Raw genomic sequence first — 12,995 nt, 5'->3', positions numbered from 1 at the left:
CGCCGCTTGTATGCAAACATTTTGGAACCGGACATGCAAAATGTTCCTCATGGCCAGACCTCTGAATCTAGTTATCTGCTAACCAGTTGCCTTTGCCATCCAAGAAATGTTAGGGGAGGATGCCAGGGGAAAGGCATGAAGCCCGGAGCTGGCTCAGGCTTGCCCCCAGGAGGTAGAGGTGACTGCTGGGCATATATAGGAGCTTCAAATGGTTTTTTTGCTGCAAGCCGCCGATCGAGTAGCCGACCAACTTTTCAGCTTGTATGAAAATTAAAATGAATAGAAAGTGAAGGTGAAGTTACTAACTGAGAGCTAGTAACATGCTTCTGTGGGGAGCTCGGGGAAAGTTGGGTTTAGGCGAAGTGGAACCACCAGTGTTCACAAAGGGGGAGAGCATGTGCGTGACCATCAGCAGAGAGATCGGCCAAGGACTTTTCTCATTCTCTTGCACGCACGCACGTTCTGGTGTGCTTGAGACTGGAAGCTGAACATGCACGCACCCAGTCTGGTGTGCTTGACTGGAAGCTATGCAGGCACACATGCATATGCACATGTGCACTCAATCAAGTGTGCTTGAGATGGGAAGCTCTACACATGTACATACAGATGCGTGCATACACACACGTGCACCCAGTCTAGTCTGCTTGAGACTTTGGAAGCTGCACACATACACGCGGTCGGTTGGTTGGTTGGTCAGGCGTGCTTGAGACTGGAAGTTACATGTACATGCACCCAGGTTAGTGTGCTTGGGACTGTGGGAGCTATACACATACACAAATATACACACACATGTACCCAGTCTAATGTGCTTGAGACTGGAAGTTCTACACACACATGCATACATGCACCCAGTCTAGTGCTTGAGACTGGAAACTCTACACACACATACGTGCACACTCAATCTAGTGTGCTTGAGACTATGAAAGCAGTATACATGTGCACATGCACGCATACACACACATTCCCCCCCAGTCCAGTGTGCTTGAGACTGGAAGCTTTCCTTCACATGTTTTAAGGATATTTTGGTATTTTATTCCATGTGTTTGGTTTTTTTTGGGAATCCTTGCTAAAACCCTTGGCTCCTGTTCCCCTTCTCTCCCCCCCCAGCCCCAAAACACCTGCACACCCACTCCATATTGCCACCACTGCCTCCCCTCTGTAGTGCACCCCCGTACACTCCTCAGCCCTGAACGAGTGGTGGGAACTGCGGTTTTTGTGATCCCCCAGAGGATGAAACGGAGGCAGGAGCTGGTGCTAAAAAAAGGACAGTGACCTCATCCAGTGTCCATGGTAACCTTGTAGATTAACAGCTTTTCACTGTAATCTGAATGAGACGTATTAAACTTTTTTTATATAGTGATTTAGAGCGTCCTTGAATCTAAATGCATTCGGTCACATGGGTGTACTCCTCTGTGCGCGTCATTTTGACTGTGGGGAAAAGTAACCCCCGCTAATGTTGCCGTTGGATATTGTAGCTGATGGTCCTGGACTTTGTGTTTGTGCCTGGATGAGCAAGGGAAAGCCCCTTTGGTGGACTGGGGGTGCCAGTGTTGAGACACCCCTGCGTAGCGCTTGTTAAATAGTTGAAATAAAACATGGCGCCTTGACTGTCCCCGGGTACAGGGAGCTCTGCTGCTGCCTGCGACACGCTAGACCAGGGTGGCTGACCAGTGGCATGGGTAACCTGTGTGTGGCACGTGGCGGATCAGGGACAGCTGGGAGCAGAAAGCAGAGCAGCGGATCGACCGGGGAGCACAGGGCAGGGGGCAGAAAGCAGAGCAGCAGGTTGGGAAGGGGGTGGGAGTGGCACTTGGTTGGGTGCAGTGGTAACTTGTGGCCCACGTTTCCCGGTGCACCGGGCTGTTTTGAGTTGATTACTGAGAGGGCCACTGTGAAGCTGAGGCTGGTGTGGCCCCTGCCTTCCCTCTGGCCCTTACACAGAGGTCAGCTCCGCAGAAGGCACCTTGCTCCTGCGCTCTAATGCCCACCCAGAGGTGCAGCAGAGGGTTTGGCTGAAATGTGTATGCCGGGGACTTTGCTGAGTGTTGGCCCACATGCTGAAGTCTGGCTGTATCTGCAAGGGCTGTGACTGTTCACACCAAGCCCCCGGTCAGGACACGCATGCTGACGGAGAGGCAGTATGAAAGCCCCCCACTCTGACCTATATGTGGTGCTTTTGCTAGATGGGGCCATACAGACAAACCCTTCGTTTGGACTGAAGGGTGTTTGCATAAAGGACTGGATCAGTTCAGCATGTCTGAACCCACGCTTTACTCTGGTAGAGATGGGGCTTATGTGTGAGTGCACAGCTGCTTGCTCAACAGCCTCTGAGGCTGACGCCAAAGATGTGCTGCCGATGCTGCCTACAGATGTGGTGCAGCAGGATTTTTCACTTGAGACCCGAGTCCTGGATAAAATGATGACAGTCCCCGCTGCTGCTGAGCTAAGAGGGTGTTTCATGAGTTAAGGGGTGTTTGCTAGGGCTAGTTGTACTGGATTACCATAGACTGTGAAGGCAAAAGAGAGAGAGTTTTCAAATAATCCAGTCCCTTGTTCCTAGAAGTCCAGGACTGTGCACAGCATTTGTGCCCTTTTTTTTCATACATTCTCCCCTTAACATCCCTGTGTTCCCTTCAAACATAAATGGGTTTCTTTGCTTAAAAGAGCTCCTTAAAAACAAAGTCCCCCTTGCTGTGGACTGACTTAACCGAGCCCTGTCCAGCTCATCTTCAAACTCTATTTTCTCAGATGCCGTGGTTGCTGCTTTTTTTTGGTAAGTAATTTTTATTTTGAAATGTCCATAGCAAAAGCCCTCTTTGAAATACCTTGGAAGAGGCACTATAAATGGACCTCTGCAAGCAGGCTTGGATTGACAGCTCAGCCCAGGAGACTGCTGAGATGAAAGCACAGCAGCATTGTTGGAATCCTGTAACTCGTTTGATGTTGCTGGTGTATTCCCTTTTACACATGTGCCGTCTTGGAATAATAATGACTGAGGGAATCTTCTTTTTTTTCTTCCCCCTTAGCACTGGAAGACTCAGGACAGTGAGGAGTACGAAGCAGAAGGTGAGCACGAAGAAAAGCTGCCGCTTGATCCCTTCAAAGTGGAAGGGCGATGCATGGGGACGTGACAACAGAGAGCTCTTGGGGTGATTTTGGCTTCAAGCCCTCCTAGCCTTCAGGAGAGCTCTTTGGTGTCTTGGGGGCTGGGATGTTGTGGGGCAGAGCCTAGGAGCTGATCCTGCAGCATCTCGGGGCCCAGAAGCCCATGCTCTTCCTGACTTGTGGGGCTGGAGCCTGTGTTTTGGAAACTTGCTCTCTGAAAGGGGTAAAATGCCTTTGGGGGCAGGCTGTTTGGCTGCCCTGGCTTAATGCCTGGCTTCACATGTAGAAGGGCAAAGTTCAGGCTACTGCTGAACTCTATGAGGCTGTGGGAGTGCATCTCCGGTCCCCGCTGTGATCAGCTAGGCAGGAACACCTCGGAGTTGTCTGAGCCAGGCAGAAAAGGGATTTCTTGGCTCAGGGAGCGGATGGTGGCAGCCTTCCCAGGGCACCCCTGGCCTGACTTTGCGGCAGTGTACATCCTGGTCAAGTTGTGGGCACTGGCAGCCTTGGCTCTGCAGACTGCTGGTGCCCTTGGCACTGGAATAGACCCATTTCATGCACTGGTGCATCCCCGTGCACTGATTCGGACCCAGTGATTCCCAGCTCTTGCTTGTACCCCCATATAAATGCCCTCAGCTCTGCAGAGTGGCAATAGCTGCTGTTTGGGTCTGCACAGCTGCACTGCCTGGGATTTGGGGCCGGCGTAGGACAGAGGGGTCAGTTATACTGTATTCACTTGCAGTGGGATTCCTAGATGTTTAGGGCTGGAAGGGACCTCAGGAGATCTTCAGGTCCAGCCCCCCCTGCACTTGGGCTGACCCCAGCATGGTGTGCATCCAGTCATTTTTTGAAGATCTCTGGGGTAGGTGATTATACCACCTCTGCGGGGAGTCTGTTCCAGACCCTGGACACTTAAACCATCAAGAAAATTTTCCTTATGTCCAAACTGAAGCAGTCTTCAAGCAGTTTGTGTCCGTTGTTGGACCCTGGGCCTAGGAAGACGGGACTGCTGTTCCTCCCTACCAAGCCAACTGCCCTGCATCACCTGGCCCCTTCAGTACTGGTCCTTGTCCAGCCCTCTCCATGGCATGGTTCCCCTCTCAGGCTGCCTCATCTGTTCTCATTCTTGCATACCCAACTGGCTGGGTTTTTTTCCACCCTTCCCTTTCCCCCTGCTTTTTGTTCCCATTTCCTTGTTGTCTTCTCCTGCCTCTTGACCAGCTCCCTGCGTCCTGGGATGCCCTGCTGCTTGGGGTTCCTGTGCTAGGAGTCCTGGGGGTGCCGCACGCTGACTGCTCAGAGGTGTCACAGCCCTAAATACCCGCTGGCATGCACTGCAGTTGAGTCCAGAGGCCACCAGGTGTCAGTGCGAGCCAAAGCATCAGGCTCCTTGCCTCTCCTGTAGAGTTTATAATTATATACAGTTCAGTTAACCAGGGAGCATGCAAGAGAGGAAAAATATGGCACTGTAGTGGTTATTCTACCACCCAGATCGGTGCCTCTTGTGCCAAGCACTGCACAAGCACTGTGGGGCATGAATTGCCCCGATCCCAAAGGCTCTCAGTTGGGAGGTGAACAAGGTGATGAATAAAAAAGGTAGGAGGGAGAAATGTAGGTGTGGAGGAAAATGGAGTGAGCTCCTCTTCTGCCTGCATCGAGTGCCTGGACATCAGAGTGGGCTGCTAGTGTGTACTGGTGGGGGCAGGAGGGAACCAGCCAGGAGAAGGCGCAGCAACTGCTCCGAGTTGAGCAACGGCCAACGGGAATTGGAAGCGGATTGCCTTGAATGGCATTAAAGTTCCGTGTAGACGCTTGTATTCAGAGTGAAAGTGGCCTTGATTTTGATTTTTAGCTCAGCTCCTTTTGGAAGCTTGGAAGGGAATTGAACTGAAGCAAGTCTACTTTCATTCTGAATACAAGCATCTGCATGGGGCTTTAATGCCACTCAAAATTATCTGCTTCAAATTCCCCCTGGGAGAGGCAGGTACTGAAGGGAAAATATAAGCTAGTGTGGGAACTTGGCAGGTGAGAGCTTTACCCCGTCGGTGACTTCCTTTTAATGTTTGAGCACCTTCATTTGTATAAGCCTTCACTGAATGTATTTGCTTGGAGTGGAGGAAGGGCAGTCAGCTGGAGGCTTAAAATTGAGAAGTATTTATATGAGGGCTTGCTTCCAGCGTGAATACAAGGTGCATCGTTAAGCTTCCCACAGTTTGATTTGGGGGCTGGGGCATGCTCTGAAGCAGTTTTCATGAGTGGCAGCTGTTACAGCAATGATGAGCTCTAGCACAAGGGGTGACTGCTTTGTAGCTCTAATCCAGCCAGGGCTTCTCCCAGATTCCCCTGGCATTTTCCTTAAGGTTGGGCTCTTTGGCCTGGACAAATTGAAAATAAAGCTAAGAAGAGGCTTCATTCATTCTCCCAGAAGACATTCTCCTGAGAGTAATTTAAACCTGGCTATTCCCAGGTAATTTCTCCTGGAGTAGCCATTTTTACTCTGGGAGAAGAAGTTTGAACTTCTGGACATCTGTGGCTTCTCTTGGGAGAGCAGCAACTCTCCCAGGAGAAACTGAATGTCTGGATGAGGCCTCTGCTTGCCCAGAAACAAGGCTGCCCACTCCCTCCCCCAGCCACTTTATTTAGGCTGCAGTTAGCACAGTGAGCTTGTGCTCTGCCCTATCTCCCAGGTTGTATTTGCTGTCAGTTGAAGACATCAGTCCTACCCTCCAAAGCCCTGATGTCATTCAGGCCCCAGATGTGTGGGCGTCTATAGCCCTTTCTTTGATCTTCAAGGCAGCTTGTGCTCCTCTGGAGCAGGGTGGATTGAAAAGTCCAGAATGTTGCATATAATTGAAATACTTTGCAAGATCTTCCCTTGTTGATGAAACCCTGTCAGGGTAATGGCACTGGAGTACATAGCAACCCCCTCATCTGAGAGTGAGAAGCCTTGCCCTGAGTAGGATGGAGCATAGCAACCCATGTAGCTTTTCCTGTGAATGCTACTAGAGACCTGGCTTGGCAAATAAGTGCTCAAATACTGTGTCTGTGGGCATGACTCCAAAGCCCTCAGGAAGGTAGATGTGAGCAAATCTATTAGCTAGTTGGGTTAAAGTGTCCCAGAGTAATTTGAAATGTATATTCCTGTCTTTTGATCCCCTTATGCATGCAAGTCTTACTGTGCTTATTTCAGGCCAGTTAAGGTTTTGGAATCCAGATGACTTGAACGCTTCACAAAATGTGTCTTCACCCACCCAAGACTGGATAGAAGAAAAACTGCAAGAGGTTTGTGAGCACCTCGGCATCACCAGGGATGGTCACCTGAACAGGAAGAAGCTGATCTCTATTTGTGAGCAATATCTGCTGCAGAACGTGGATACTGAGGTGGGTGTTTGCTTTCCGAGGGAGGCAGGCGTGAGGCGGGAGGCTTCTTCAGAAGGAAATGCATCTGTACTGTCACTAGGAAAATGCCTAATGCTTCTCTAAGCATGTGGTTTACCATAATGCTTATGGCTGGTGTAATGGTAAATTCTAAGGCTATGTCCATCTGGCACAGAACAGTCTACCTACAATACCCGAGTAGGGCCAATTAGTCCAGGCTCACCCTGGCCAGATATGGCTATACTGGTGCTGGTTCTGGAGCTAGCCACGCAGGGCTGTCTCAGGATGTCTCTGCTAATCAGTGCGTCTGTACTGACGCACCCTAAAAAGGGAGCATTGATTGATAGCCGTCCATTGAGAGCCAGCTGATGGCTTCCTAGTGAGCTTGACATGGGTGAACTACCCACTGTTGGCTTTATAAAAAGATAGTGAGAGTCCTAAATAAAGCTATAGTGATGGTTTCTCGATTAAAATGAGTCCAAAGCGGTGATTTTTTTTTTTTTTTAGAAAGCAGAGCATTTACCAAGGCATCAGTAGACATTTGCTTTGGACTCTACTGGCAAATGCTGCGGGGCAGTATTTGTGGCCCACCAAGTACCAAAAGTCCTTCCACCCTGAATGTTTTAAAGGAATGTTCATGTTGGTTTCAGTTGGTCTCGCAAGAACTGGGTTTTTAAATCCTGAAATAACAATAGAAATCATTTTGTTTCACGTAGTCTGGTTTTTGAAGGAATGAGATGATTTGGCAGGATCCCGTTAATGTGGAAAAGCCAGGGAAGAGGCTGCTTGGGACTCTTCCTTGGTCAAGCTGAAGCGTCATGCAAACAACCTGATGAAAATGAAGTTAGAATCCAAACACCTTCAGATGCAATAGCTATGATGCTTCACTACCTCAGGGCAATCTGTTTGCTAAACAGGATTTAGTTTTAATTTGGCACCATCTTTCAATTTGTTCAGTCATGCTGCTGGCTGATGAGGTTTTGGCACTTTTATTGCAACATCAGTTGTTCTGAGACCCTTGAAACAGTGAGGCCTTGGGAGCAATAGTGGAAGAAATGTCTTTCAATAGGTATTTCTTTTATTATACTCCCTTCAAGATGGCGGCGTTCTTAAATGATGCTAAGAGCAGGGGGAGGGAGTGTGAGAGTTACAGGGGAGAAGTGGTCGAGTAGACAGATTTCAGTTGAGCATACCTGGTATATTTGGGACTTGCTTTCTCAGCAGTAATTGTCATCCTGGCATTTGTGGCTTGATACAGAATCTTGGGTGAGATTTTTGTTTGATCTTTTAAGTGAATACTAGCCTTTACGTGGCAGAATCGTGTTTTTGTTAAGCGAGGTGTTGCAGCTGTATATCGCTTTACGGCTCTGAGATGGATGTAAAAGGTATGACTGGACACCATGGCTTTCAGGTGCTCGAAGAAGTATTCCATAATCTTGAGCAAGATGGCACAATGAGCGTGGAAGACTTTTTCTATGGCTTATTTAAAAATGGAAAATCACTCACACCATCAGCATCTACCCCCTATAGACAGCTGAAGAGGCACCTTTCCATGCAGGTGAGAAACACAGAACAATACATCTCTGGGAAATGGGTTCATGAGATCGAACTGCAGACCTTAACAGTATCTTGTTTTCCAAGGTTGAGGAAATAAATGATTGTTAGATTGGCTTTTTAATTGGGGTTTGTCATTTTAGCACTGCATTGGTCAGGCACGCTGTCTGCCTGACTGCTGATAGCTCTTCTCTGTCTCTCCCTGGATTCTGTGATAGCACATTGAACAAGGAGCATTACTCAAAGCTCCTTAAATAATAGGCACCTTCCCAAGAAGTTTGGTGGGTGCTGAATGTGGGGCTCTGGGTGGCTTATTTTTCTCACTGCAGATAGGCTGCCTCTCACCCGAATGCTTCTGCTTGAGTGTTTCCAGAATAGATGTCCCACTTGTTTTAGCTTTAGGGACAAGAGCTGTAACTTAGAGCCTAAGGGCTCGTGTACACACTGCAACTGCATGTCTGTTTGCATGAGCGGGATTTTCCAATGCTTTAAAAGTCTTTCTTGTGCATTAAACTAAAACTCCTCAGACTTAGTTGAGTTTGGCTCACTGGGAATTAAAGCCTCGCGTCCATGGATTCATTGTGTGCAAACACAAAGGCACTCGAAGGCATGTAATAAGCCTCTTTGTCCACCAGCTGGCACTGCAGCTTTTTTGTAGTCCACCCCTTTGAATTGATTTTGCTTTTGAATTGCTTCCTCTTTTTGTGGTTTGCCTACTCTGTTTCCACAGCTGCATAGCAGGGCATGGGCACAGGGTGGATGAGGGCCCTGGGCCAGAGGGGGCAGCACTAAACCATCCCGCTCTCCTGTGGTGCTAGCCAGGGACCCAGCTTAATTTGTTTGAAGACCTTGTGTCTGTAAACACAGACACGATGCTCCAAGTCTTAATTCATTTGAAAACCTAGTGCATGTAAACACAGATGCAGCGCACAAAAACAAACAAGTTTTAAATTTTATAAACCTATTTAATTTTAATGAGGATTTAAATCCATGGTGTGTACAAGTGCCCAAAGACATTCTTTTGCTGCAAAACGAAGTGTGTTCTCTGGAGAAAAGGCAAGGCAACACCTTAGCAGGAAGTAAGAAAGTCACAGGCCAGGAGGGAGAAGGCTACAATGAGTACCGCTTCTGGTTTGATTTAGAGCCTGGTCAATAGGACAATCTGTGCGCAACGTGAATAGGAGTTAGTGGCGGCTACGGGAAGAGGAAGAGAGATCTGTCTAAGCCTCTTTAAAGCCTTCTCGTGTGGAAACCACCCCACGCTGCCAGCAGTAAAATGGGAAAGCAGTTGGCAGTTGCGCTTGAACCTCGTTGGCTGTAGTGGAGTCTCTTCCAACGGAAAACCATGCAGCTTGGAGGAGGTGCCAGACCCTTACTTCTTACTCTCCCTAGTTCTTTTAGCAGGGTTGAATGTATAGGGTTTCCTTATCTCCATGGCAGGAGAAAGTCCAGTGCAGCCTTTAGCCAGCCCAATCTTTTGCAGAATCTCATCTCTTCCTCTCTCCTCCCAGTCCTTTGATGAGAGTGGGAGACGCACCACGACCCCCTCAGCCATGACCAGCACAATTGGGTTTCGAGTTTTCTCTAGCCTGGATGATGGCATGGGCTATGCATGTGTTGAGCGGATACTTGACACGTGGCATGAAGAGGGGATTGAAAACAGCCACGAAATCCTGAAGGTAACTAGATAGGTCCCTGCCCACCTGTGTGGCTTTTTTTTTTTTTTTTTTTAATTCTGCATGTTTTTCCTGCCTCTCTATTTTTGATCTAAAACTACTTGATGTGAGCAACAGCAGGGATGCGGGATCTCCATGGTAACTTCCTGAGACTTTAGAGAAATGCAACTCTCATACACCAAGCAATGGAAGAAAGGAAAAAGCAGAGGTTTCTGCCTTGTCTGAAGTTGGGTGGTTCAGGTTCTTGAGGTGTCCAAATACTTGAATTTGCAAAAGCTAGTATTTAAAAACAGGCCAATGGCCTAAATGGTTGCATATCCCAAAATGGATGGTAGGATTGGAAAACCTGGCACCTCCATTTAGGTTTCATAGTCTGAGGGCAACACTGGTCACATATGTTGCAAAGCAGATGTCTGGACTCCTGCAACAAAATGCTTTCCAGATTCCCGGTCTAGGGTATAGATGAGCTTAAAGGAAGACTTCCTGCATTTTTATTCTTGGCGCTTCTCACATGCTGGAGATGGCTGCCAATAGAAGGCTTTTAGTTCATACAATCAATGCTGTAGTTACAATACCCAAAGTCTAAAGTAATGTCTGAAGATTTTTGCAGACTGGAACTTGCTTGAGCCTAAATTGCAAGTGTAATATGTGAAGGGACAGATAGCGTGGTTTTTAATCAAGGAGTTGCTGATGGTGGTTTGTGCCCTAAAAGAAGGTGACACCTTTGCTGTAAAAGAGAAGCAGTTTTTTTTGTGTTTTTTTTAATTAATAGCTCATGCTCAAGTTAACCTAACTCTAATGGTTTTATTGAAACACTTATTCTTGCATTTGGGAAAGATCACTTCCAGGCATACACCTTGTGGCCTTTAAATGTTTAAAAAAAAAAAAAAGTTGCAACACAGTGTAGCTCCACAGTGAACAACCCCCCTGTTCACCTGCCATGTTGGTTAGTAACATGCACTCCACTCCCTGTGGGTCCAATGAGACATCTTGCCCCTGTCCTCCTCTTCCTGCTGCAGTAACGATTCAGTTGTGTGAGGGATTTTAAGGAAGATATTGGTGCCATTGTAGAGAAGCCATTTGGAGTAGGTTCACCAGCAAGGAGAGGATGCTTCTGGGTTCTCCTAGCATCCCTTCTTTATTGTTGTTTTGCTGCCGAAGTGATGTTTGTCATGTCTCATGTGTTGTTGTCTTTACAGGCCTTGGATTTCAGCTTGGATGGAAAGGTTAACCTGACAGAGCTCACATTGGCTCTAGAAAATGAGCTTTTGATTACTAAGAATGGGATCTACCAGGCAGCGCTGGCCAGCTTCAAAACAGAGATCAGGCATTTACTGTAAGTTGGGAAGACAGTTTGTCTTTCTTCCCCCCACCAGGTATTTGGTCAAGTAAGTGTGCAGCTAATTTTGCCGAATCCAAAATTCAGAGTGCATCTCTCCAGCAAGGGTTGGAAATCTTATACAGATGCATAGTGCTCATGTGAAGGGAATAGCCCTCTAGGATTCTTTGTCAGCACCAGACTTAAATTCCTCGTTAGTCTGGGTATTGTAAGAGCTGACATACTAAGCTGGAAACCAAGCCTTTCCATGAAGGTGTGCTCGTACTTGAGTTCTTTGGGTAGATATGATCTCTTTTATTAGACCCACTCAAATAGTTGGAAAAAATTCTTCTTTGCAAGCTTTCAGGCACAAACACCCTTTGTCAGGCTGCGGAAGCATTTGCAGTTGGTCTGTGCTCTTCCTGGATAGGTGCTTTTCATGGATGAATGATCAACTACAGGCACTCACGCCCTCAGCCTAACAAAGGGTGTTTGTGCCCAAAAGCTTGCAAAGCAGAATTTCTTCCAACTATTTGAGTGGGTCTAATAAACGATATCGCATCTACCCAAATCGCCTTGTCTGCCTATGCCCTCAGACCAACACAGCTACAACTTACACCCCTGCTCATACTTAACACACAAGACTTCTCTGCTCCAGCTGGGCTGGAAACAGCAGTTTAATACCCACAGAGCACACCAGTGCTACTGCTCCAGCTCTGAGGGTGGTAAGTTTTGACATGCTTCCATGAATGTTTTGTGTTCAACATCCATAACTTCTCTCATACCAGTGTCTTGTAGCTATCCTCCCGTTCTGCCATGCAGGGTTTTTTCATGCCAGGAAAATATAGCGATACAAATCTGTCACTTGACTCGGTTTTCACCGTGTTGCCTTTATGGGTGGTGAGATGTGCTGGAAGAGATTTTTAATGTAGTGCCCTCCAGCAAGGACTGCTCCCTCACCAAGCATTTAGGGGGTGGGTACCACTAAATGGCCAAGGCAAGCAAATGGGGTGGAAAGTGACTTGACCATGGATGACCAAATGCTTCCTAAGCTGATCGGTCCTAGCCGGCAAGGTTTGAGTAGGCTGTGGCAGAAGAGCACTTGAGCACACTCGCTGTGCCACCTGCCACATGGGGGGGAGGAGTGGCTCGCTGGGGAATTAAGAAAGGAGATGGATGGTGCAAGATGGTCAGATCCACCACCAAGGTGGAGGCAGGAGGGATGTCCCCTGTGGGAAGGCTGGGAGCCAGGAACAGTCATATCATCTAAAGCAATCACCCTGTCTTATAGGGAGCGAGTTGACCAGGTGGCCAGAGAGAAGGAGAAGCTGCGTTCAGACTTGGAGAAAGCAGAGAGGCTGAAATCTCTAATGGCCTCAGAAGTGGATGACCACCATGCCACGATTGAACGGCGGAATGAATACAACCTCAGGTAGGGCCTCCTGCCGGCCCGGGGCACCGGTCACGGGGAGGGTGTGCAGGGCACAGTTAACTACAGCATGTCCAACTTGCTCTGTACAGGTGTACAATAGCAGTTGTAACCAATAACAATGAGGTCATTACTTTGCAAAGGAAGGGTGTGGGGTGGGGAGCATGTGTGTGTGGCTGGACCAATTAAAAAAAATTGCTTGAACCCATCTTCAGGCTGAACTGTGCATGATGCTGTGCTACAGATCGTCCCTTATTCCCCTTACAAAGCATCACCTTCCACTGGTCCTGGACACCTGAGCTCTCTGCAAACTGGTTTCAACTGGATGCTTCCCTCCTCAGTTCGGGTCTCTCATCCTTGCATTAGGACAGCTCTGGTGCTTGTCCTTCTGTTTTATCTCCCAGGCTAATTGGCACCTGGCAGGATGGGGAATTGTAAAATGAACTTTAATTTTGAGTTGAACTCTCACATGGAGATGGGTGAGGAGAGAAGCAGATTCCCCCTATAAATGGTGTCTCTGCAAAGCAAAGACTGT

General features: G+C 47.9%; 1 protein-coding gene across 4 annotated transcripts in view; it reads left to right on the top strand.

The window, feature by feature from the left end:
• The window catches only part of NIN (ninein), an 88,758-nt gene that overhangs the window by 30,424 nt on the left and 45,339 nt on the right, over positions 1 to 12,995 (top strand). For all 4 annotated transcript variants that reach the window (XM_019550950.1, XM_019550951.1, XM_019550952.1 and 1 more), the window contains exons 4-9: positions 3,027 to 3,066; positions 6,296 to 6,486; positions 7,895 to 8,041; positions 9,549 to 9,716; positions 10,913 to 11,049; positions 12,323 to 12,463. In XM_019550950.1, the coding sequence (XP_019406495.1) occupies positions 3,027 to 3,066; positions 6,296 to 6,486; positions 7,895 to 8,041; positions 9,549 to 9,716; positions 10,913 to 11,049; positions 12,323 to 12,463 (824 nt within the window). The remainder of the gene's footprint in view (positions 1 to 3,026; positions 3,067 to 6,295; positions 6,487 to 7,894; positions 8,042 to 9,548; positions 9,717 to 10,912; positions 11,050 to 12,322; positions 12,464 to 12,995) is intronic.

The sequence above is a fragment of the Crocodylus porosus genome, unplaced genomic scaffold (assembly GCF_001723895.1).
Source record: "Crocodylus porosus isolate Cpor-Errol unplaced genomic scaffold, CroPor_comp1, whole genome shotgun sequence".
NCBI lineage: Eukaryota > Metazoa > Chordata > Crocodylia > Crocodylidae > Crocodylus > Crocodylus porosus.
Note: the sequence above shows the minus strand (reverse complement) of the source record. Positions and strands in the feature narration are given on the sequence as shown.